This window comes from Carya illinoinensis, chromosome 3, assembly GCF_018687715.1.
Source record: "Carya illinoinensis cultivar Pawnee chromosome 3, C.illinoinensisPawnee_v1, whole genome shotgun sequence".
NCBI lineage: Eukaryota > Viridiplantae > Streptophyta > Magnoliopsida > Fagales > Juglandaceae > Carya > Carya illinoinensis.
In genome coordinates, this window is record NC_056754.1 from 31277065 (window position 1) to 31304594 (window position 27530).

The 27530-nt window shown below is 37.1% G+C and overlaps 1 protein-coding gene and 1 long non-coding RNA gene across 2 annotated transcripts in view; both read right to left on the reverse strand.

Moving 5' to 3' along the window:
- The window catches only part of LOC122304106 (phosphoenolpyruvate carboxylase 2-like), a 38193-nt gene extending 16827 nt beyond the window's left edge, over positions 1 to 21366 (reverse strand). The window contains exons 1-3 of the mRNA XM_043116152.1: positions 20961 to 21366; positions 11796 to 12187; positions 11487 to 11571 (exon numbers count right to left, since the gene is read on the reverse strand). Of these exons, the coding sequence (XP_042972086.1) occupies positions 11487 to 11571; positions 11796 to 12187; positions 20961 to 21149 (666 nt within the window). The 5' untranslated portion in view covers positions 21150 to 21366. The remainder of the gene's footprint in view (positions 1 to 11486; positions 11572 to 11795; positions 12188 to 20960) is intronic.
- Positions 21367 to 24123: 2757 nt separating this feature from the next.
- Positions 24124 to 25252, reverse strand: LOC122302334. Its single transcript, XR_006240440.1, has 3 exons — positions 24986 to 25252; positions 24665 to 24880; positions 24124 to 24448 (listed from the first exon to the last, which is right to left on the reverse strand). It is a non-coding gene; the product is annotated as an uncharacterized LOC122302334 (long non-coding RNA).
- Positions 25253 to 27530: the final 2278 nt, after the last annotated feature.

Here is a 27530-nt window from a genome sequence, read left to right on the forward strand (position 1 = left end):
ACTTGAGACATTGTCATAGTTGGCTGAAGAAGGAAAGGACCTAGGTCATATTCGGGCTACAAATGTTCCTGCCTAAAATCATTGGGCCTTTGGGTTGCTTTTCTTTCAAGATTTAGGCCACACCTTGTACCTGTCCCAATCGAGATGTGGCCCAGCTCTTGATAAAGCCCATTTAAGACATGGTTTTAAGCCAAGCACACATATTTATCTTGGGATTTAGGATGCATTTTAGGTCTTTATCTTGGGATTGATATTCCTCACGTGAAGCCCCAAACATGCCTTTCCTTCTCTATTGCCACCCACTTTAAGCAGGCTTAAAGTTAGGCCCACATAACCTAAAACCAAGTGCACCTCATCTTTCAATCTCCCCAACTGAGAACTCATCCTTTTTGTAAGTATCATTGACAGCAAGCGCCTCTTCCTCTATAACACGCAAAGTGATAAGAGTGTTGGAATTAGGCCCATGAACATGGGTCACATTTGGATGGTCTGAGCATGTCTATGCCCAATGGGAAACTACCAGAGGAAGAGCAGGGTGTCAAAGGAATCTGCTGGCCATTTAAAGTTAGCAGATTCTATACCTTGTACAGCTTTGACAACTATCTTTTATAGTTGTAAATCTTTTATTATTTCCTTAATTACTAGCTGTAGGCTATCTTTAGGTAAATCTGTATATGGTAGTTTAGCTGATTTTAAGGGTTGAAGATTAGCTTGTATTCTGTATATATAAATGGGAATTCTCCACTGAGAGATTAACATTTTTTGCTCAAAAATCTCTAAGTTTGTCATGGCATCAGAGCCACAATTCTGAATTCTCACGTGTCTCTTGTCCAACTCAGCCCCAGTTCAATCTTTGTTCTTCTCACGTGTCTCTTGTTCTCAAGTCCAACTCAGCCCTAGTTCAGTCCCTTGTTCTTGGTTATTCTTGATCAAGTTCTCTCAGCCTCATGTCTTCAGATAAGGATGCTTTCCTGGTTTGTTTTAATGGCAAAAACTACTCAGCCTGGGCATTCCACTTCAAAATATTTGTCAAAGGCAAGGATCTATGGGGCCATGTTGATGGCAGCAACCTTGCTCCCTCCTAACAAAAACAAAGATAAGGATTAGCACGCCAAGTGGGAGGTCAAGGATGCTCAAATCATGGCGTGGATTCTAGACTTGTTGAATCCAACATCATCTTGAACCTTCAACCCTCCAAGACTGCAGCCGAGACATGGACTTACCTCAAGAAGCTCCACAGTCAGCAAAACACTGCTCGTCGGTTCCAGCTTGAACATGACTTGGCCAATCTCCAACAGGACAATCTCTCTATCTCTAATTTTTACTCTAGCTTCATGAATCTTTGGGCTGAATATACTGATATAGTCTATGCTACCTTACCTCCTGAAAGTCTTAGTTTTGTTCAATCTATCCATGAAACTACTAAGAGGGATCAATTTCTTATGAAATTCAGATCTGAATTTGAAGGCACCAGGTCTAATCTTATGAACCTCGAACCTGTCCCCTCCTTGGATGCATGCCTTAATGATTTGTTTCGCGAGAAGCAGTGCCTTCTCACTCAAACCACCATGGAACAACGTAGATCAACCTTTGTTCTTGTGGCTTATGCAGCACATGGCAAGCCAAGAGGTAGGGATATGAGCACTGTTCAGTGCTTTTGTTGCAAAGAATTTGGCCATTTTGCTTCGACCTATCCCAAAAAATTCTGCAACTATTGCAAAAAGGATGGCCATATTATCAAGGAATGCCCTACCCGACCCCCCAAGAGATCTAAAGCAGCATATACTAACCCCTGAAATGATTCAACCAATGATCATTTTTGCATTCTCTGCTTTAGGATTCTTAGGTAAACCCTTCTCTACATCACCTCCTTGGTACTTTGATTTTAGGGCTTCCCATCATATGACAAATAATGTTCATTTCCTTACCAATATAAATAAATATTCTAGAAATCTCAAGATTCATATTGCTAATGGCAACCATTTACCTATCATAGCCACCGGTGATATTTCTCCTTCTCTAAACAATGTCTTTGTCTCTCCTAGTCTTACCACTAATCTAGTTTCTATTGGTCAGTTGGTTGACAATGATTGTAAAGTGGAATTCTCTAAATTTGGTTGTGTTGTGCAGGATCAACAATCAGGGAAGATGATCGCACGGGGCGGGGCAGGGTGGGGCTGAGGGGGGGGGGGGGGAGGGCCTAAAGTAGGACGTCTTTTCCCTCTCCAATTTCCTTTGTATCCATGTTTTTCTTTGCCCTTTGTCACTTGTAATTCTGCTCATGTTGATTACTGAGCATGGCATAAACATCTCGGATGTCCAAACTCTAATGTACTTCATGATTTGCTAAATTTCGGTTTACTTGGGAGTAAAGAGTTACCATCTCTTAGTACTGTTCAATTTGATTGCAATTCTTGTCGACTTGGCAAAAGTAAAACTCTGCCATTTCCCACTCACACACCAAAATTAGTCTAGCCTTTTAATATGATACATAGTGATGTGTGGGGTATGGCACTGGTTACTTCTCATGCTAATTACAAGTACTTCATCACTTTTATTGACGACTATAGTCATTTCACGTGGATTTATTTCTTGATTTCTAAAGATGGATTATTCTCTGTTTTCAAGCTCTTTCGTGATCATATTCAGACCCAATTTTCTGCCAATATCACAATCCTTCGCTCTGACAATGGGGGTGAGTACATGTCTTATTTGTTTAAGGAATTTCTGCAAACTAATGGCATACTCTCTCAATGGTCTTGTCCTTCAATCCCCCAACAAAATGGGGTGGCTGAAAGAAAGAACCGTCACCTTCTAGATGTTGTTCGCACCCTTCATTTAGAGTAATATGTACCCTCTCAGTTCTGGTGTGAAGCTCTCTCCAATGCTGTCCACCTCATCAACAAATTGTCTTCTCCCTCATTGAACCACGTCTCTCTTTACACTCGGTTATTTGGTCACACTTCAAAGTATTCTAACCTTTGTACCTTTGGTTCTATGTGCTATGTTCATCTTCCTGCACAAGAACGCACAAAACTCACGGCTCAGTCAATCCAATGTGCTTTTTTAGGATATTATGTACACCATAAAGGTTTTCTTTGCTATGATCCAAGTCTGCGTCGTATTCGGGTTTCTAGAAATGTCATCTTTCAAGAAAACCAATATTTTTTCTCCACTCACCAAAATCCCCTTTCTCCTTTATTTTATGTTCTTCCCTTATTTACTAACTCTTATACAGATCCCGGACCTTCTAAGCCTCTCCTAGTGTATCAACGAAGCTCCTTCGCCACATCAAATCAGACTTCCGCACCTCTCGAGCCCCCTCAAGTTCATTCCCAAACTGTTGATCTTGTTCCATCAATTGCACCTGCTCCTCTCAGACACAGTACTCGAATTCATAGACCCCTAGATAGGTTTGGTTTCACCCCTCCTTTATCCTTGACAGTCACCTTGTCTTCTACTCCTATTCCATCATCTTATAAGCAGGCAATGGAGCATGAGTGTTGACGGAAAGCTATTGAAATATAATTTCTAGCACTTGAAGAAAACTAGACCTGAGACCCCTTGGCAGTAAGTTGGTGTTTTCTACCAAGCTTCGTTTCGATGGATCCATAGACCATCACAAGGCTTGGTTGGTGGTTCTTGGCAACAAGCAAAGAGTATGGCCTAGACTATGATGAAACCTTCACACCAGTAGCCAAGATGACCATCGTGCAAACCATAGTAGCTCTTGCTGCATCTCAATCATGGTCTTTATATCAAATGGATGTTAAGAACGCATTCTTACATGGTGATCTCAAGGAGGAGGTTTACATGAAACTTCCCTCTGGTATGCCTACTTCCTCACCTAATGATGTTTGCAAACTAAAACACTCTTTGTATGGTTTGAAGCAGGCATCGAGAGTATGGTTTGAAAAGTTTCAATACACTCTCCTTGGCTTTTCCTTCACTCAGAGTCAATATGACTCCTCCCTTTTTCTACAGAAGACATCTAAGGGCATAGTTGTTCTCCTTGTTTGTGTGGACAACATCATTGTCACTAGTTCCGATATGGAGGGCATTTCTAAGATTCAAAAATTATTGCATTCTATTTTCCACATGACAGACATTGGCCAGCTCACCTACTTCTTGGGGTTAGAGGTGCATCATCCAAGGTATCTTCTTGAATTAGCACAAGTATATTTAGGATCTAGTTCAGTTAGCCAGACTCACAGACACTACTTCTATTGATATCCCCATGGAACTTAATGTGAAGTACGAACGTGACGAAAGGGAGCTTCTTTAGGATCCTACTTTCTATCAGAAGCTGGTTGGTAGTCTTATCTATCTAACCATCATTCGACCGGACATCTCTTATGCTGTCCACACCGTCAGCAAGTTCATGGAAGTAATAGGTAGATTTGAGTTCCCCTATCTCTCTAGGAAAGGTGGGGTGTTTGCTCTCTATTGTTCTTCTAGAACGTAGAGTTTTTCCTCCTAGACGCCTGTCTGAAGAGTAATTTGCTACTATTCTTTTTCTCCTTTACCATGGAGGAGGAACTGTCAAGTATGTATAGGGGGCTTAGCCTCACAGAAGAAGAAAAACAAGAAGTCAACCTATCAGAGGTGGAACTCCTAACCTCAAAAGAAAGATGCAAAAAATGCATAGTGCTACTTGTCGCTACTAATAGAAAGGTTAACAGGGGTGCGTTTCAGGCCACTATGACTAAGGCTTGGAAGGCTGAGGGCCTTGTAACTTTTAAAGATATTGGTACCAATAAGTTTTTAGTCAAGTTCCACTCCGAAACAAAGAAGAATAAAGTCCCTGATTGGGTGCCCATGGTCCTTTGATAAAGCTTTGGTATGCCTCCATGAATGTGTTAGTTGCACTACCCCAAAGGATATCAAGTTTACGAAGGAGCCTTTCTGCGTACAGTTACATGATTTACCTTTTGTAGGGATGAATAGAACTATGGGGGAAAGATTGGGTGCAACCATTGGCTCGGTCTTATCTATTGATGTTGATTCTAATGGCATGGCATGGGGTGCCTACCTTAGAGTAAAGATCCTTGTTGATGTTACTAAACCACTAGCTAGAGGACATGTGCTGAACATGGGGGACAAAAGCGTATGGATTCAATTTAAATACGAATGCCCGCCTATGCTCTGCTTCCATTGTGGCATTCTCTTACATGCAAAACTACATTGCCTGAACTTAGATAAAGTTGACAAACCAAGAGGTGGCCAGCATGGCTAGTATGGGCCATGGCTAAGGGCAGAGTTTCAACCAAAGCCTTCCCAAACTTTCAATCGATGGCGGGAAGGATGAGGACCCAGAAAATTGGCGCCAAACCATTGGTGAAGCAAGAAGGTGCAATGATGTGGGGCTGGGAAGTGACGCTTTAGGGTTAGCTGCCTTGGCCTTAGAACGAGTTGGCATAGGGTGCTTTGACAGTAGTCAATTGATGGGCACTAAAAATGGCAAGGGCACCAACCTCGACTATCAAATTCACCCTATCTTACCAATTCGGGTACGTGCAGATAGCCTTGAGACACCCCCTACAGGTGCCATGCAGGTTGAAGACACGGCAGGTACCAACAAAAATCTCCCTCACAACCTTCCCCATGCAGCTCTCTTTGCCAGTCATATGTTCCCCAAGTTAGATCAGGTTTGTACCTCACCTCAAACCTCCTCTGAAAAGGCAAATGAGCCAACTGTTAGAAACGTTACTCCTAATTGGAAGAGGAGGGCTAGGGGAGTTGGTAATGGGGCCCAAGATGTCTCTCTTGAGACTGCAATGCCCAATGGCCCAAACACCAGTAGCAAGAAGAGGAGTGGGTGTTTGCACCCAGGCCCATCTTGACCCAGAAGAGGGCCAAACAAGCTTTGTTGGCAGTGGCTATGCAACAGCCCCTGCCACCCTCCAACACTTAGCTTGGAATGATTGAGGGCTTGGGAACCCTCGATCAGTTCGTGAACTCCACCTCATGGTGAGAGATAAGGCCCCAGAGTTAATCTTGTTAAGTGAAACTAAATGTAGAAGAGGAAAAATTGAAGTGATTCATAATAAACTAAAATTTGATAACAGTTTTGTAGTGGACTGTATTGGGGGCAATGGGGGGACTGGCTCTCCTATGGAGAAAGGATATAGAAGCTGAGTTAGTATCCTACTCACAGAACCACATTTCAGTTTCTGTGAAATGGCTCCACAACTGGTATGGATAGTAAATGGCTCCTCACTGGCTTCTATGGGCAGCCTATGGTAGCCAAAAGGAAAGGGAGTTGGGACCTATTAAGATTACTGAATCTTGGACCTCATGTTCCTTGGCTGTGTATGGGAATGAGATTATCTCCCAAGATGAGAAGTGTGGTGGCCCTACCAGGCCTCACAAACAGATGGAGGACTTCAGTCAAGTTCTTATGGAATGTGACTTAGGGTACCTCAGCTATTTGGGTTCTAAATTCACTTGGTGCAACAAGAGCGAGGGTGGTGACTTCACTATAGAAAGACTAGACAAGGCTCTAGTTAATGGGGCTTGGCATCAGGTGTTTGAAACCAACTAGGTATATGAGCTTCCAGTCTAGTCCTCAGACCACAATTCTCTTCTCATCACCTGTTTGCATCATGGGTCTAAGCCCTTGCGTAGACAGAAAATATTCAGTTATGAAGCTGCCTCGGGTAGGAAGGAAAGATGTGAGAAAATAATTCGAGAGGCATGGAACTAGGGTTTGCTGGGAGGATCTAGAGTTGTTGTAACCAAGGCAGGTTTGGAAAGGTGCAGAGACAAGTTGTTGATTTGGAGTAGGGATACTTATAGAAACCAAAAAGCAGTCATTGATTAGAAAAGGGAAGCTCTTAGGTCCTTACAGGATGCTACTACTGGACACTCTAATGAGCATATTACTAAGCTGCAGTGAGAGGTGGATGATTTCCTTGAGGAGGAAGACCTGAGATGGCACCAAAGGGTCAAACAGAGATAGCTGCAATAGGGGAATAGAAATACTAGCTACTTTCACAAGTGTGCCACCTAGAGAAAACAAGTGAATTCCATAAATAGCATTCTCAATGAGGATGGAGTGCTAACATCTGAGCAAGGGGAAATTGGGAAGTTCTTTTAGTCCTACTATGAGACACTCTTCTCAACCTCACATCCTGTGGGAATCTCAGAGATGCTCTCTAATTTTATGCCCACTGTCACCACAGAGATGAATTTTTCCTTACAAAAGGCCTACTCGACGGAAGAGGTGAAAAAAGCTATCTTTTAGATAAACCCTTTGGGATCACCTGGCCATGATGGTTTCCTAGCCATGTTTTATCATAAACACTAGTCCATTGTAGGAGATGATGTAGCCAAAATAGTTACTGAGATGCTTAACTCAAGGCAAGGCATTCAAGAAGTCAACCATACATTTATCACCCTTATCCCCAAAAAGAGCTCTCCTAGAGCCATGACAGATTTCAGGTCGATTAGCCTATACAATGTCTTCTATAAGATCATTGCTAAGGTCCTAGCTAACTATCTGAAAGGCATCCTCCCCAACCTGATCATCTTTACCCAAAGTGCCTTTGTTCTAGGGAGAATGATTTTAGACAACATTGTAGTAGCTTATGAACTATTACACTCAATGCAGAACAGGATGAAAGGGAGAAAAGATGTTTTATGGCTCTTAAACTCAACACGAGTAAGGCCAATGATCAAGTGGAGTGGGACTTCCTGAAGGTAGTAATGTAGAAAATGGGGTTTCATTGCAACTAGAATGATGTGGTGATGCAATGTGTTAGCAGTGTTAGCTATTCACTGTTGGTGAATGGCATCCCTCAAGACACCTTCAAACCAACTAGGGGCATCAGGCAGGGAGACCCCCTTTCCCCGTATCTTTTTATTTTGTGTTCTAAATTTCTTAATTTTTCCTTGAACCAAGCTGAGCAACAAGGCTTAATCATGGGAATTCCAGTTGCTAGGGGTGCCATCAAGATCAACCACCTGTTTTTTGCTGATAACAGCCTACTTTTCTGCAAGGCAACCCCTCTTGAATGGAGCAGACTACACTATATCCTCTACTCTTATGAATATGCTTCTGGATAGTAGCTCAATTTGGAGAAAACTTCTATTTTCTTTATCAAGAACAAAAAATTGGATATTCAGAATACCATTCTTAATACTGCAGGCATTAAAGCATCTGACCCTTTTGATAAATATTTGGGCCTCCACTCCTATATTGGAAGATTAAAGGCTTGAGCATTCCTCCCTATATTGGATAGGATCAAGGCCAAGATCTCTAGCTGGAAGACCAACTCCTGTTCAAGGCAAGTAAAGAGATCTTGGTCAAATCAATACTCCAGGCTATTTCAACTTACTCCATGGGTATCTTCAAAATTCCCAAGTCTATCCTCAAAGGCCTTAACAGATTGCTGCAAGCCTTTTGGTGGGGACAGAAGGACCACAAGTCAAAACTGCATTGACTAAATTGGCAGACCCTTGGTAAGGCTAAGAGTGCAAGAGGCCTAGGCTTTAGGGATTTTGAGGATTTTAATCTTACTCTACTCGCCGAACAAGGATAGAGAATTGTCCAAAAACAAGCCTCATTGGCAGCTCAGGTTTTGTAGGCCAAGTACTATCCTAAGTCTGACTTCCTCTCTGCCAAAGTTAGAAGCAATGATTCCTTTATGTGGAGGAGTTTCATGTTTGCAAAACACCTACTTTCTAAGGGGCTCATCTGGAAGATTGGAAATGGGAAGACTGTGAGAATTTGGTAGGATAAATGGCTTCCAATCCCAACTTCATTTCGAGTCCAATTCCCTATCAATACCCTTTAGGCTGAGTCCAAAGTGTTTGATCTCATAGTTTAGGACCCTGTCCAATGGAATATTCCTTTGCTCAATACTCTATTCTCTAAACAAGAAGTAGAGGTGATATGTCAAATCCCCATTAGCCCCTGTGGTAGCTCTAACTCGTTAACTTGGAGGTGCTCAGCTAATGGAAAGTTTTCAGTCAGGAGTGCCTACTAACTTCAAGGGTCCATCAGAGACAACAAATCAAGCCAAACCTCGAATACACATTCTGAGCAAGACTTTTGGCTCAAATTGTGGAAACTGAGGGTGCCTAATGCAGTCAAATCCTTTATCTGGAAAGCAGTCAAAGAATCCCTTCCAACTAAACTCAACCTTCATAGGAGGAAGGTGGTAGAATCCCCATGCTGTCCTATTTGCTTGGTAAACCTTTAGTCTGTTGCTCATGCTCTCTGGACCTATAAAGCAGCCTAGGATGTGTGGAGTATGGCTTCAAGGAAGATACAGAAGACCAAAGTCGAGGGAGGCTCATTCAAAGAGGTCATGGTGGCCCTCATGTCCCACCTATCTGATGAGGATCTCACAGAAATAGCTATCACATCCAAACAGATATGGTTTCGAAGGAATTCATGGGTCTTTGACTCAAGCTTTGCCTCACTAGGACAGGTCTCTCAGCTTGCAAAGACAATGATTAGTGACTCTCAAGCCTACCGTGGGAATGAAATTGCTAAAGCAAGGTTGGCTAACCCTGCTTCAGTCAAATGTCATAGCTACCCTATGCTCCCCTAAATCTTTATTTCCTAATCCTCTTCTGAGTGAAGCAGCTGCTGCTTTAAGTGCCACCAATTACTGTGCTGAGTTGGGTATCCAAAACATCATCCTAGAGGGTGACTCCCTCACAGTAGTGAACTCCATCCAGCAGGCAAAGGAAGATTGGAACTCGGCTAGCATACTTGTTAGAGATATCAAACACCTCCTGTTTGGTTTCTAAAGTTGGTTTGTCAGACATGTATCTAGAAATGTCAATATAGTGGTTCATTGCTTAGCCAAATATGCTTTAGGCCTTGAGACCGAGTAGCTACTTGTAGGGGACTATCCCCCTTGTATTCATCATCTACTTTAATTAAAGAAGTACCACCATTTCCAAAAAAAAAAAAAAAAAGCAAGTTCATGCAAGCCACTCTGCATCTCCACCTATCCGCAGTCCGACGTATCATTCAATACATCCTTGGCACACCTAGTCGTAGCTTATTTTTCCCTACTAGTTCTTCACTCCAGCTACAAGCCTACAGTGACGCTGACTGGGCCGGCTGCCCAGACACAAGGAAATCTACTACCGAATGGTGTATGTTTCTTGGTAATGCACTTATCTCTTGGAAGTGCATGAAGCAAAACTATGTCTCCAAATCATCAATTGAAGCAGAGTACCAAGCGATGTTTGCTGCATGCTCCGAGATCATTTGGCTGCACGATCTCCTCACAGAACTTGGTTTCTCCCAAGTTCAAGTTCAACCTACTCCACTACATGCTGACAACACTAGTGCCATCCAAATTGTTGCCAACCCTATCTACCACGAATAAACTAAGCACATAGAGGTTGATTGCCACTCCATCAGGAGGCCTATGACCACCATGTTATCACCCTCGCACATATCTCCACTAATCTACAGATTGCGGATATCTTCACCAAATCCATGACACGTCAGCACCATAATTTCCTTGTTAGCAAATTAATGCTTGTAGATTTACCAGCATCAATTTGAAAACTACAAGCATCAATTTGAGGGGAGATGTCAAAGGAATCTGCTGACCATGTAAAGCCAGCAGATTCTATACCTTGTACAGCTTTGACAACTATCTTCTATATTTGTAAATCTTTTATTCTTTCCTTAATTAGGATATACTAGTTGTAGGCTATCTTATGGCAAATCTGTATATGTTAGTTTGGCTGATTTTAAAGGCTGAAGATTAGCTTGTATTCTGTATATATAAATGGGAATTCTCCACTAAGGGATACACATTTTTTTCCTCAAAGATCTCTAAGTTTGTCATAGGGGCCCTGCACTGCCTCCTGCTTTGGTGAGGGCTTACGAAAATGCAGCTTCGCCTCCTTAAATACACCTCTATGAAAGACCTGCTACCAGTAAAGTTGTCTTCCCCTCCCTATCATCACTAAGGAGGACCCATCCCATACCTTTGTGAGCTAGCGAGGATGACGAGAAAGCGAAGCTCCATAGGTTTTTCCTCAAAGAAAGGGTGGAAAAAATCAGTAAAGAGATGCACTTCTGGAAGAAGGGACGCCCTTCTTGACCATGGCAACAGACAAATCTGACCCAATTAGGAATTCACAGGCAAGAATCAACCCAATATTCTAGCTCCAATGATTACCACAACAAAAGTACGAGAAGAAGTGGAAATTGAAGCGGGGCCAGTTTGATTTCGTTGGTTTGTAATTGAAAAATGCTTCTAGGCAGGTAAGATGGAACAAAACAAGGTTCCAACTGATTTGAAGGTGAAGCTACCAAACCGTCTCCTTGAAATTCTTTTTTAACAAAACAATTTTCTGCCCTAACGTTTTGACAGAATTATAGAATTACAAGGAAAAATTTTTGGGTTTCATTATATGACAATTAGGAACATGCAATTGAAAATATATCTAACAAACTTACATACATGATATCAGGAAAAGATTTCCCATCAATGGTATTCACATACCTCCCTTTGCAAAGCCTCGTCAAGTTCCTGCTTATCATCAGGAGTAATGTCCTTGGCATACAACTGAGTCAAACAATCCCTTATCCTGAAAATATTAACGGAAAACACTAACAAGAATCTTGAAAAAAAAGATCCCATCAAACTCTAATTTGTGTACTATTAGAATGCATAAGCAAGTAGCATACAAAAATACAATGGTGTGCTGGAGACAGATTATACATATCCTCAACAAGTTCATTACCATGTAGACTTATGCAATTGCTCTTCTAGCATAAGACAACTAACTATCAAGGTAAGTGATAAACGAACCTTGCATGCTTTTGCAGCAAAGATCTTCGAACAGACTGAGTGGGATGTGCAGTTAGAACCAAATCTACCGTCTGGTTCTTCACAGCATCAAAAACTTCTTCAGGGGACTTCTTCAGTTGCCCCACAAGCCTCTTGAAAGTCTCCTCAATGTCTGATTCAGTAGTGGCAGAGTTCTCATCAGCAAAATCTCCCTTCTTTAACTTGATCCTCCTCCGGTAAGCTATTTGAACTTCTTCTGCCAAGTTGGCCAAATTAAGCATGTGAGAAAATGATTTAGCAACAACAATTGAGTCCCCAGGATCCAAACTCGTTAGGACATTCCCAAGCTCCTCCAACTTTTGCGGACTATGCTTCCCTTCGTACTCAGCTGAAAGCTCATAACAATCTTGAACCTAATTCATAACATATGGTAATAGTTAATCAATTGCTCCATTATTATCAAAAAATCTCGTACGATTACCCACACAAATTTGTAATCCCTTCATTAAGTCTATCCATCTAGAACATTTTAGAAGAAACTTCATATGTGAAACCTAATTCCAACCTGGAAGACTGGTCACACCAATGACTTCATTAAATAACACTATGGGAAACTTTCTTGATTTTGTGTGTTTTTCTTTTAATATTCATAAAATTATTTTATGGATTTGAAGAAGTGTAATATTAAGGAGAAACAACACCTAATCTATGTTCTATTAGTAGAAATGATTAAAAAAATCCAAGAAAAGCTAGGAATTGTTGCAGGATTTAAAGATTTCTCTTGACTAATCAAATCTGTCAACCCCTTTTTCTACAAAAATTAAAGAATTAAGGACTCCCCTTTTTCAATTTGCTGCCAGATTTTCCAAGAAATTATAGGAGTTATTTGCAAATCTATCTCTAAGGAAACCAACTCCTAAAGGAGTCCAACACCCCTATCTGCTACCAGCTTTGGTAAAGAGCCAAGAAACAAGTTTAGGATTTTCCTTCTTATTCGTTGCCAGCTTGTGCTGGAGATATTTGAATTTGTTCAAAATCTTATCATTAAAAACAGAAAAGAGAAATCTACAGGGAGTAGAACCCTATTTTCGGTAGCCTTGAATATAGGGAAACACCTTCAATGAACTTTGAAATATTTTTTAGCACACTTTATTTCTTTGGTTTTCTGCCATTGTACTCAATGGAACTAGTGCTCATGATTTTCCTTTTTCTTTTTTGGGTTCTTAGAAAGTACTTGGCATTTTCTTTTGTATACTCCCTATATATTGTGGCACTGCCTATTACATTCCTATTAATAAAGTTGTTTTTACCCATAAAAAAGAAGCATCTACATCACGTATGACACCATATGGCACCATGGAACATAAGTGACCTTCAATATCAACTAAAAACTTAAGAATATTTGTTACATCATTTTTTGGGTTGTGAAATAATATTTTACAATTTAAAAAAAAAATTACAAAAATGTGCTTTTCTATGCTTTAAGCTTGCACAAAAAGCCCCAAAAGCGAATCTCTTTAGCATTGGTACTTGCACTTAAGCGTGCTTTTAATTACATGGCTCCTTGCTGACCACTCATGGGGTGGCCAACAACGGGCATCTAAGCCACCCATGGCGTGGCAATGGGGCCACCCTATTCTTTCTTCTTTTATAGTTTTTAATTTAAATAATAAAATTTTTCAAAATATTTCTCCAAAAATTTCACTATCCTAACATATCTTCAATGTGGCCCATAACTTTCACAAAATCATCTAAATTTCACCTCAAACTTTCATCTTAAAGTCTCAATTTTTTCTCCACATCTAGAACATTTGGGTGCAAAATGTCATTTTCCCTTACTCATAAACAAGACCCTAACCCAATTATTTCAAATCATCCATAATTACCCCTTGTTGCCACCCCTTCCAGCTCTCCAAACTCAAATATTATCATAAAAGTCATAGACCTTCTATTTTTGGTCGCTCTTTGGTGGTTTAGGTGAGTTTTCTTCAAGTTTTCTTAAGTTTCTCCTCAAAGATTCAATTGTAATTCTTAAACAACCTTTCTAATGAATTCTTTATCCTTCTTGAATGGTTTTATCATTAACTCAAGGGAAAGAATTAATCTTTCACACAAATCAGTATAATTTCATCAAGATTCTCTACCGGCCATTGGTTGCGTTTTCAATAGGTTTTGGTCAAGAATCCTATAAGGTAAGTGCCTTGTTACACTCTAATGTTGATATTTGGTGGAATCATTTTCAAGGGTTCAGCATAGCAGAAAGATGATAAACTATGCTCCAAGAGTGCTGTTTGGCTTTTTAAATAATCTGTCAGCGATAGGGATAGGCTGATTTCTTGTTTACTAGCATTGATGCATCTTATTGATTTGAAAAAAAAGGTGGAATTCTATTATGATCCTAAGGGTTAAAGGTTTAATCAAATTAGTATCCAACAGTCCTAGGGCTTTTGGATCAATGGTTGGGTCTTTAACAATTGATATCAGAGCAAGGATCAAGTCACGGGTTCAAGTCATAGAGGGGCGACCTATATAGGCTGGATTAAAATGTCTTGGTACTTTGTATGAGCATAGTGTTAAGTCATTGAATACTGATAGATGATGTTGAACTCAAGATTTCAAGTTTCATATGATTATAAATCTACACATGGATTTTGATGATAACAAATGAATTCAAAGAATAAAGGAGTTTCAAGTTCAAGTTGTTCACACAATGGAATCAAGCACATCAAAGAACCAAGTATGAGCAAGAAGGAAACAAGTTCACATTAAAGTCATAGAGTAATGTTGTAAATCTCTTAAAATTTGAAATTAGGATTAATGCTCAAAATTAATATTTTATCATAAAGCATTAAAATACATTTTCTACATGTGCATGAATATTTTTGAAAATTAAATTTGATGATTGATTGTCATCTTTTGCATGTGCATGCCTTGATTAAAGGGTTGAACTTTGAAAATATTAAAGATGATTGATTGTCATCTTTCACATGTGCATGTTTTATTTGAATATTTTCAAAAGTGATTGATGCTTTTTTAGACTTATACAAAAGGTAGATGATTTTGTTTGAAATATTTGAAAAGTAAAGTGTGCTCATTTTGTCATATACAAAAAGTAAAAGATTAGGTTTGAATTTTTTGAAAAGGAAAGTGTGCTCATTTTGTCATATGCCAAAAGTAAAAGATTAGATTTGAATTTTTTGAAAAAGTGAATGATGTTGTCTTTGACATGTGAATCTTTTTAAATTTGAATATGAAGTCTCATATGCCTATAAATAGATCATTTGAGAGCTTCACATTCACAACATCCAGAGCATACAACATTCATTCAAAGCTTTCATTCTCTCTTCTCTAAGCATTGAGCCTTAATCCTTATTCATTTTGAGAGATATAGTTTGTGCTGTATTGTTCTTATTTCACTTATTGAGGAGTGTTTTCTGATAACCTATCCACTATCAGCTTTTGTATCAGAAAAAGGGTGTGTATAACCCTTGTACGTGTAGAAAGTATTCTATACGGGGAATAGTTGAATCACCACTTGTAAGGTGATTGCAAGTGTAGAGGGTGTTCTACACGGATCCTTTGTAGCGGTGTTGTTCAAAGGTGTAATAGGTTTCTATCTCCACCTAAAGGAGATTGAATAGTGAATTTGGGAATCCTCAAGGGGTAACTTGAGGCGAGGACGTAGGCAGTGGGGCCGAACCTCGTTAACATACTGAGTTTGCTTCTCTCTTACCCTTACTCTTTATATTTATTGTTATTTCATATTTTGTTTATATTTTATATTATATATTTGATTTATAATTGTTATTTTTTTTAATACAACTCAATTCACCCCCCCTCTTGTGTTAGTCATCTGGGCAACAGATGAGTAAAGCCGTCAAAAGACAAAAAAGCTACCACCAGGTCAATGTCGATAGAGTGGGCCACCATGGGCGTCTCATTCGGAAGTGTGGTGGAATGTTGAGGGTTAAAGGTTTAGCCAAATTAGTATCTAACAGTCCTAGGGTTTTTGGATCAATGGTTGGGTCTTTAACAATTTCGTAAGAAACAAAGTTCTTATAATTTGTTTGCATATTCCCAACAGCACTAGATTAGGTTTTCATTAAAATGTTTATGACCTGCATGATTTCACAATGAATGAATGAATGTTAAGGCAGCAGCACAAACCATGAGTAAGCATCTTCTTTTTTTCATGCTTCCTAGAAGACTTGGGATGAATTTCTAGGTCTTGTAGAATTTTCTACAACACTGCAGTCCTATACCAAGGTGGCTGTTGGTGTTTTCTTAAGAGTAAAATTTGAGACTAAGCATACAATGAGTTTTCTTGTAAATGGTTCAAACCTAGTATCTTTAGGACACTTGTATAAATTACGGCATCTAATCTTCTATGACACCAATGCAGGTTTCTCAATCAATTCACCTATGCTATAGAAACTAGTTGCAGACCCATGCAAATGAGCGTGAATAATGAAATTTGTAGTGAAAATAGTGTGTGTGTGTGTGTAATTTAAAAAAAAAAATGAAGAGAGAGAGAGAGAGAGAGAGAGAGAGAGAGAGAGAGAGAGAGAGAGAGAGAGAGAGAAGATGTCAAAGCAGCCCCATAGCAAAGATGATGATGGTAAGAAAAAGGAAGGGACTGGTACAAAGAAATTGATTCTAGACCTTGAAGCTTCCAAAACTTGTTAGTTAAGAGTTCAAGATTGATGTGGTAAAAATATCAATACAAACTAATATTCAATATATGCTTGGCAATTAAATGTAAAGAAAGCTACTGGATGCAGAGAACTATATATATATTTTTATAAGTAAGATAACAATATATTAATAGTTGCAAATAGGCATAACCCAAGTACACAGGAGGTATACAAACAGCATACACACCTAGTTACATAAAAGATGCAGAGAGCTATATTGCATGAAGAAAGTTCTGACCAGGTAGAAAAATAGTTTGTGCTTAAATGAAATAAATAACCAGCCAGTTTATGTTCCTCAAATACATTGAAGACTACTTGTTCCTAGGCTTTTATGACTACTGCTTAGACAAATAAGCAGGTAAACCTTTGAGCTTCCAAAATTTATGAGTTGGGAGAAAATGACGTGGTTTCTATTTTTTTTTTTTTTTGGTTCCTTTCTTCTCTTTTCATCAGAAAATGGAATAGTTGGTTAAATAGAAAATCCAAAAGAGGTTCATGGCCAAGGGTAAAGCTAATGTGGCAACTTGTTGAGCATTTGACAAACTCCATCTCATTTTATATATTTTAACTATGATCGTGGTGACAGTATTACGACATTGCATTTGAGCAGAGTTTAAAGCTTAAAGCCACTAGCGGCTACTGCAACAAGCCAAGAAAAAGAGAACCCAAAATCAAATGAATGAAGGATAGAATTTCTATTTAAATCTACCGTATGCAACCTAGTTTAAAAGGCTATCAATAGACAGAGTTTCAGCAAGCTTCAAAACTGAAACTAGGGACTTAAAACCATATTTTAGAGGCCTGATGACTTTAGGAAGGCTACTTTTGAATAAGGTTAGACATGAGCATAAAGCATATCTTAAAACAGATATACATTATATTATATATGTGAGATAAGCTAGACTACATGCATTCTGTGATTATTCAATGCTGAAGCTAATCTTAAAGCATATAACAAATACCTTTTAAGTGTTGGATATGTTAATGAGGGGTAACTATTTACAAATATGATTGGTAAATTTGTAAAGTCAAGTTGATATACATTACATTATATATGTGAGATAAGCTAGATTGCATGCATACTGTGATTATTCAATGCTGAAGCTAATCTTAAAGCATAAAACAAATACCTTTAAGTGTTGGATATGTTAATGAGGGGTAACTATTTATAAATATGATTGGTAAATTTGTAAAGTCAAGTTTGTTATATTCTTGAAGATAAGGAGTGAGGTAAGATGATATGATGATACACCCTTATTAATACAACTTTTTGATAATATGACTTCTCTCAAAAACTTTTCAAGTTATGTATGTGTTATAAAGTATTGATCCTCTCTCTTTTTAATGTAACTTATATGATATACTATGTTACAAAGTTTACTCAAGTTTTTATGATCTTGCTAAGTCGATGCAATGAATATACCACGTTATGAGAAGTTATAAGAAAGAAAAGAACAAGAGAAACTGAAATGAATACATGACATGATGGGAGCTGATACCAAAACTAAAAGGTAGGGGCAGTTATCCTGTATGGACACTGAGGATTCATTTAAGTGCATCAACATTTGTTGAGTAATGTCTATATCTTAGACACGCCTCCACTCGACCATGCAAGATCCTTGTCATTGTCAACACACAGTGTGTAGGCAACTGAAGAGATCAAACGAAAAAACAATTTTTATATGTATGTAATGTTTTAACAGGATTGTGTTTCTCAAGATAAAAGATATTTATAAGTTTTACCGTATTCTTTAGGTTATAATTACCCAAGATACTATTGAAGACAGCACTATAAGGCGAAGAATCTAGAGTATGAGTCTTTGACTCTTTACCTAGAAAATACTTTTAAATAAGTACTTGAAGCACAATGGAAACTTTATGATCAGTATGCTATTCTCAGAATGACGACCAAGTTAGTATGATATTCCTCGAATTAAAAATTGAGTTGAATGTTAAAGTTTCTATTTATAAGTGTGTTACATGGTCTGTTGATTGAGATTATTAATAAAGGTTGCTAGGTGTTTGGTTTAAATATTTTTTAATCTTTGCAACAATGTATGAACAATATTTAGCATCCAGTGTCTGATGGGAAGAGGTATTGCAACTGGAAATATCACAGCCTAAACTACACTAAAATTTGGGCGTGCCAAAACAAAATCCGCCCCATCTATGCTAAAAATCTTATTGTTACCAATACATTAAAAAACTTTATTCTATAAATTTCCATTTCTTCTCTATCTTACCCCAGAGACCAAATAAGGTATCAAAGACAGCTCACTCAAATGGAAAAAAGTTAAAAGTTACAACTAAGAATTGTAAACATCATTTTTCGTCTGGACAACAGTGTTGGGTAAGATTCTTACCACTGATAATCTAAGCAAAAGAAGGATTATCATTGCAGACTGGTGTTTTATGTGCAAAAGTGAAGGAGAGTCAGTCGATCACCTTCTGTTACATTGTGGGGTAGCAAGGACTTTATGGAACGAGGTGTTTGCTTGCTCGGCAATGGTATGGGTGATGCCAAGAACGGTTGAGGCAGCATTGGCTAGTTGGCCAAGCATAAGAGGAAGGCGGCCGATTAAAGCTATGTGGAAGATGATTCTGATTTGCATCGTGTGGAGTTTGTGGCGGGAGCGCAATGAACAAACGTTTGAAGACCAGGAAAGATCTATAGAGGAGCTTAAACTTTTATTTTTTAGAACTCTTTGTAGTTGGGCCATAGCTGTTGATTTTAATGGTATGGCCCTTCGGGACTTTCTAGCCTCTAATGCACCCACTTAGGTGGGGGGCATTAGAGTTGTAATTCAGGCGTTGCCATTCTTTGATTAATAAAATTATTTATTTATCAAAAAAAAAAAAAAGAATTGTAAACATAGTTTATCAGAATGAAGGAAAGAAAAGAAAATACTTCTGGAAAACTTTTTTGATAAGCAATAAAATTTCATTAGAAGGCGCAAAGGCACTACTTAAGAACACGTGATGTATACAAGAGACCTATCAAGTAGGAGGAATGATACAGGAAAATCATGAAAATTGAGCCCATTAAAGTTTATATAAATTCTCCAATGGAAGAGAGTACTGAAAAATAATGTTTTCAACTCCGTAAGAATTCGTTCACAGTTCTCAAAATTTCTATCATTCATCTTTCAAACTAATTTAAATTTTGGGTTGCACCTAACCCTCTCCATGAGCAAAAAAATCTCCACTATTCTTCTAGGCATGACCAAAGCCAAACCAATCCAATTAAAAAATCACTCCACAAAGCACTAGTAATCTCGTAGTGTAGTATAGGATAATCAATGGACTCCCCAATTCTATTGCATATGATACTTGCCTCACAATAGTGTAAGGAGAAGACACATTATTTCCCTCCAAATACACCATATGAGGTAAGTACAAACCATCTTCCAAATTATTTGTAATTTGTAGGTTGCACCTAACACTCTCCATGAGCAAATAAATTCTCCACTACTCTTCTAGGCAGGAGCAAAGCCAAACCAATCCAATTAAAAAAGTCACTCCACAAAGTACTAGTAATCTTGCTGTGTAGTAAAGGATAATCAATAGACTCCTAATTCCTTTACACATGCAAAACCAAGAAATCAAAAAATATATCTTCTCCTTACATTATCCATGGTAAGATTTTTTTTTTTTTTTTTTGGCACCTCTGGGAACAAAGTCTAAACTAATCCCGGGGTGCATAAGCTCAACGTAAGGAGTTTTCCTCAAGTGCACCTCAAGTAATTCAGGGGAAGATTACCCTGGTTCGAGGGTCCCGATAAACTGTTTGCACCCAAGGATTCTTACCTCGACTTTTTTTTTTATTTTTATTTTATTTTATTTTTTATATCGGGGAGCCAATCCAAGGCAGGGGCCTTTGGACCCACCCCTGCAAAGTAAACTCCGGTATTGTGTACCGCACCTTTGGAAGTTTTCCTACACGGAACTGGTTAAATTGCTGACTTTTCAAGAGAGGGTGTGACCCCAAAGGATTGTTTATTACCTTAGACTTGGAGGGAACATATACCAACACCAAGGCCCTTACCACTTGCACCAACCACTAGGGGTTCATGGTAGGAAATTTCTCTACGGAGGCTCTCCACAAAGCAAACAATGCAGCTCTGAATGAGCCAAATACTTTTCTAATTAAATAAGTTGTTATAGGAATGGTGACATTACAGAAAAGAGTGAACACCGAATATCCCTCTCTTGGACGGGGGCCAAAAATTATTCCCATCAAAACATAAACTCAAGAAAGTACCACACCATATATCATACTTAGTGCATAAATTCGAAGTGGGTATCCTCGAAACCAACTACTAATCAATCTAAGACCACAATAGGTTTAAGAAAGAAGGAAACTTCACCAAAGTTTACATGGATATGTAATAAATGTCTACATTATGATAAAATATACATTACAGCCATTATCACGAAGACAATAATATCAACGATTCTGTAAGCAGCCCAAAAGAAAATTAGAACTAGTTACCGTTTCTCTGAGATTCTCCCCATGCAAATCCTGAAGAATATCCAGAAACCTGTCCAACAGTAGAGCATCATACTCCACCAGCTTGTCATCCTCAGACACCTTCCCCGGTGCCAATAGCCTCAATTGAGCATCAATTGAAGCCAACTTCTCCATGTTCCGAGCCGCCATCTCTCCCCCCCTCTGGTGCATTGTCCTCGTCCCGCTAACTTTTTTGTTTACTTAGCAGAGAAACTTCTCAATGAAATTTCTACAGTTACTCGTTTCAACTTTTATCGGAAGAAACAAACCCAATTGATCAAAACCTGGTCTAAACTAAACACTCGAAAAAATAAATGTAAAAGAGTGGGAGAAGAAGTGAAACCCGTGAGGCCCGGATAGATACGCGGAAAAATGGTTTCCCTATGATATCTGCACGAGAAAGTGCAAGAAAAAGATACTTTTTTTCCTCAAGTAAAGAGAGACACCGGTCGTGAAAGAAACAGATAGGGGTAGTGTGACTTAAAGCAAGAATCTTACGTATGGCTCTCCGCCATTGATGGAAAGTGAGAGGGACAGGAAAAGGAAGAGTAGGTGTGCAATGATATTTGCACGAAATATGCATCTTAGGCATGGCAACCACGTAACTTCATATGAAAGTGTTACTGTATTTTTTACATATATAATATAATCTTTAAAATTCATATTAATTAAAACTGGTTATTAAAATTAAGAACTAAAAAAATTATTAACATAATAATGAACTAATCATTAAGACTAGAATTATCAAATAAAAATAATAACTCTTTAACATGATAATGAACTAAACAATATAAAGTGTGAGAGTTTTATCAATTCTAAAAAATAATTATTAATCTGATAATGGCAAAAGTAGCAAACTAATGATAGATAAGTGAATTGAACGTGATTTTTGAATAAATTATATTCAATGCATGTTTGGGATTATGGTGGGAAATATAAGTTATAACTTTAAGATTTATAACTTATAAATTAACTAATAAGTTTTACTAGTAAAAAGTTATTTACTGTTTGGTAACTATATGTTTAAAACACTTTCAAACATGTTACGTTTGTTTGAAAATAAATTAAAAATAATAATTTCTAAGGTAGAAATGACAATTATTTGAATTTTTAAAAATTATGATCATATCCTTAAAAGTTTGAAAGCTATAATTATCTTAAAGTTGTATGGATATTTTCGTCCATTGACAATCTTTTTAAAATTCGAATTATGTTCCGCATTATCCAGAAAAGCACATTTGAAAAAAAAAAATCAAAATGATGCTTTTCCTCAAACAATCTTTTTAACTTGGAGATAAAAAATGTTTTAATATATAACACCCAAATAACTTAATGTTTTTATTAAAAAACTTTTTATTAAAAAATTTTTAAAAATATTTAAACACTTTTTAAAACTCCTAACTCAATCCAACAGGCCAGCCCAAGAGGCATATATATATATATATATATATATATACCTATTGTAAAATTTAATATTTGTTAGTTGCGGGCATTTATGTGTTTCACACATGATTAGACTATTAAGAAGATAGTTTTTTGTCTTCTTTGATAACGACTATTAAGAAGATAGTTAATTTGTTTTAAGGATATGAAATTTTTTTTCATGAAATTGATCTTCCCAACTCATTTATAGTTTTTCTTTACCGCGAGGCTCATGTCTAGTTTGCATTATTTGTACATATGAAGACGATTTTGAAAACTTTTGTTCATAAAATTGATCTTCATAACTCATATATATATATATATATATATAGTTTTTCTTCACTGCAAGACTCATATCTAGGTCTATATTTTTTTTATATTTATGAAGATGATCTTGAAAGTTGGAATGTTTTGAACTAAACTAATGAGAATGTAAAATAGAAGGGAACGTGAATAGAACGTTAGTTTTAACTTCCTTTAATATGTTAACTTTTATGATTGGACCACCTTTCTTTGTAGATGTTAAGAAAAATTATTGAATTGTCTTATTTCTAAATAATTCAAATCATATGGTGTTCTTCATTAAAAAAAAAAAAAAAAAAAAAAAAAAAAAAAAAAAAAAAAAAAAAAATCTCAACAAGAAACCAATCCTTACCAAGTTATGATCGATCAAATTTACCTAAAATTTGTCCAAAAGAAATATGAGGGATAAACATATAAATTTATTTAATAGACTATGTAATTTAATTAAGGCAAAATAAACACTAAGGAAAAGATTAAAACAAACCAAGAGACTAATCATCTAAATGAAAACATTGGTAATTTTTCCCATCTAACAAAAAATATTTAAAACTTGAAGAGCAAACAGATAATTTTACCCATCAAACACAAACCCCAAGGACAAAAAGATAATTTTGCTCATCACACTACAACATTTTGGGGCTTTTTCCAAGGTTGAGAGTGGTCGAAAAAAGCTAGGATTAAGTGATAAAAAAATTTTTCCCACCAAAACTTTTCATGGGATGTTGGTGGCATATAATAAGTGGCGAATACTATTTTGTCACCAAATTTGTTTTTTGTGAGAAAAGATACATTTTTTCCATGATTTCAATTTGTGGTAAAAACTAGTTTAGTTCATGACAAAAGCTGTTTGGATTTAAGCCCTTATGGTCTTTCAAACTTATTTACCCACTAATCTTTTTGGTCGAAAATAATATAATTCCCATGATAATATTCATAGAAAATATGGTGACATAAAGTTTTTTGTGATGTATCTTGTTGTGCCAAAAACATATTTGTAATAGACTTCATGGTGCTAATTATATCACAAAATGAATTATAGTTGTCAAACTACATCTTTTCCCACCATCTCGTATGATTGCTAATGTTCATTTTTCATGAAAGTCTACAGTTTGGTGGCAAATACGTATTAGCTACTAAGCATATAGTGGTTAAAAGTATTTGTCTCGAGTTACATTCATGGCAAAAGCTAAGATATTTTAAGAAAAAAAAAACAGAAAAGAAGAAGAAGAGAGATTTAGCCAAAACTAATCATAACTAATAGTCTAATATAGGCTTAAATAAATATATGCCAACATTAGATATCAAAATTGACACTTATAATAATTTGAAAAGAAAATATTAGAAAAAACCACATTTGTTTTTACAAACTTATCCATTCCCAATACATTTAAGTTTTAGAAACCCCACAAAATTGTGCTTGTCCTGATGGTTAACAATTCTCAACTGTCATAGACATGTTTCCAGCTCCCCATGATATAGCTGCAGAATTAAAAACCCAAGAATTTACAGCATCTCATTCTTAGGCTTGCCTCTAATCTGGAATCTTAAATTTCAGAACATAAAAACATTTATCAAAGAAAATATTAAATTGAGAATAGAAGCACTCACCATGAATTCCCTGCTGCATTAGAAATGATATCATAGACAATCCAGGGATGGATACCAGCTTTGACACCAAGAGAGATAGCCTCCAGAGAAGCAACAAGATGAATGCCCTCAGCAGATCATTGACCATGTTAATTTTACTGCAATGGAAAAAGCAAACTCTAATATGACAAGGTAACATTTAGGGAATGCTATTCATCAACTAAATAGCACATTAGTATGAATTTCATTTATACACGAAAACAATTACATCAATTACCCAATGACCAGGAAAAGAAAAGCATGAAATCAAGCCAATAAAATTTACAGCAGTCTTCGATATGTAAATAAGGTTTCAAGCCAAGAAGAAAGCACACCTTCCAGCACCAACTTCACTCTCAAAAATGTAAAGCTTGTCACACATTGCCACACACAAATCACAATAACAGTTGATATATTGATATCTTAAATGAAAAATAATGGTTCATTAAACGATGTCCTAATACAACCATGTTAGAGTACCAAGAACATATTTTACCAGAGAGAAAAGGCTGAGCCCTTGCAATGGCGTCTGACCTTCCTGATGATGTAATCTAAACAGTTCAAAAATATCAGCACTCTTCCTGTAATACACTAGAATGAATGGACCTCTACATCCACAATGAAACAATCAAGGAAAAAAGAAGATATAATTTTACCATGACTTTTCCATCTAACAACTCAGACTTTCCTCTGGAGACATACGCATCCACAAGATAGGCTGTCGCACAATCATCTGCAAGAAAGATATATGGGTAGATGTTGGCAAAGAATTCACTGCTAATGCGTATGTTCCAGAAAGAAGGCAACAATCAAGATCATAAGTATGAGGTGGTGTGTTGCTGAAACCATCAGTTCATTAGCCAACTTGGTGAAATGGTTGGGCATGTGTGGTGGACCCCTAACTTTTTTATTCATGTAACATCATTTAGTAGTGGATATCTTACTACTAAACATAGACAACTGGTCCATGATGCTCTATTTGGTTGCTGAAGTAAACTTTTCTTTTTCTGTAAGTAAGTTGAGCTTTATTGATAATAAAAAAGGATGTAATCCAGGTACACAAGCAGCATACTTTTAGAAACAACATTAAAGAAACAAAAGTTAAGATTTTAAAAAGACTGCTCAATGGCAACACGTTTCCTAGAAAACCGAAGTTATACAAAGGTAACAATTTTAAAAGACAAATTGCCTGTGAGATGCTTTTCTAGGTTCCGAATATCTAATGGTAATAATGTAGAGCAGAGTATAACGACAACATCCCTGTGCAACCCTGCATATGCATATATAGTTACATGTGCTGTATATATCAAGCAAGGGACTGGTAATTATATTAGATGTTACGGGAAGCTTCATCAAGACCTTTTAGAGCACCCTCATTACCAAATATTACATCATTCAAATTATCTGCATGAGATATCAACACAATCAAAGCTGCAACACCTACATGCAAAAATTGAGCAGAGAAAAAAGAATCATATAGGCAATCCAATGGCACAAAACATACAATGTTCATAATTTACATAGGCCAAGAATAGAAAAAACCATCAGGACAAGCACAATTATGATGATGATGTAATCTATATAAATAAACCCCACAAAATGAATTACAACAGGAACTATATGCATTAAAGAATCTTAGTTCAAAATGAATTATCTAAATTGTGATTATTACTTGTAATATTGGCAATATAGCTAATACCTATGTGTAGCAGTGATGTACAACCTATAAAAAGAAATCTATCAAAGCATCAGGAAAAAAGAATACTAACCATTTGCAAGATGACCTTCCCACTTGAAATACAAAACTATCTTATAACAGTTCAACTTGATATAAGGATTAAGTTCTACCTTAAGGACATGCATGGATCATTGATGCAAACTGACATGTAATGAAGCTAGTCCTTAATCAGTTTTTTGTATTTTACACATTACAGTAACCCTTTTTCATACACAAGTTTTACAAAAACCATCATTTTTAAAAAACAAACAAATTACAGCAACCCTTTTTTAAAAAAAAAAACAAGTTTTACAATTTTAAGTGGAATAGCATTTAGAGTATGGGATGCCACATCACATATTACAGCAACCCTTTTTTAAACACAAAATTTGCAGTTAAACAGGGTAAATTGCTTCCCTTATGCCCATTACAGTTTGTACAATAATGAAGTTATAAATGAAAAAGGACCCACAACTTAGAATTAGGAGACCCATGGTGTGAGTCCATAAAGAAAAACTCGTTGGCAAGAGAGTCCATAGGTTTCGGAAACTTACTCAAATTTTCCAGAAGTTCTCTGTTCCTCACTTTTGGTACATTCAACCTCTCACAAATTCCTTCACTGAATTATGTAAAAAATAACCACTTCCAACAACAATTAAAGCAAACCCAAATCAAAATAAAACTCAATTTATTTTAAATTGATCAGAGAAGAGATTGCATGAACTATCTATAAAGGAAATAAAATAAAAGTATAAAGTTTAGGTTTCAGATAATGTGGACTGGAGTATACGGGTGAAAACCTATTTGATGGGTCAAGATATTTGGGACATCGTTGAAGAAACAATCGAACAACCCAAACAAGAAGATGGAGTTGCTTTTAAGGTTTGGAGCAAGGTTTGCAACAACCCAAACAACTATTCAAAAATCGGTATATGGTTGCAGTAGGATGGAGCATAATACCCAGCTACGTTCAAAAATCCCGATTGGAATGAGGATTCTTTTTTTCCCTACAAATCACAGAGGAAACCCTAAAGATGCCGATTGAAACTAAAGTAGCTACTTCTCTTGCAAAGGGAGAGAGAGAGAGAGAGAGAGAGAGAGAGAGAACGAAGAGAAGAGCTAGAGAGAGAGAGAGAGAGAGAGACGAACGGTAAGAGAGAGACTCACCGGCCAGGGGAGGCGACGACAATGCGGCTGTGGGCAGGGGCAACAGTGGGCACAGTGTGAGGGAGAGAGAGAGACTACGAAAATGAAAGAAAAAAGCGGGACAGGGAAGAAAAATAAAAGTCTAATTTTGAAATCGTGACTTTTTAAGGCGCTAATACTTATTTGCAACTAATGTTTTCATCACTAAAACAAATATGCTACGTTGCCGAGTATACAAATTAAATAGTTTTTTTAGGACGACTTTATTTCATGGTAAAAGACAATCTAACTCATCACAATAACTATTTTTTTACTAAAGATTTATATACTGTCCATAT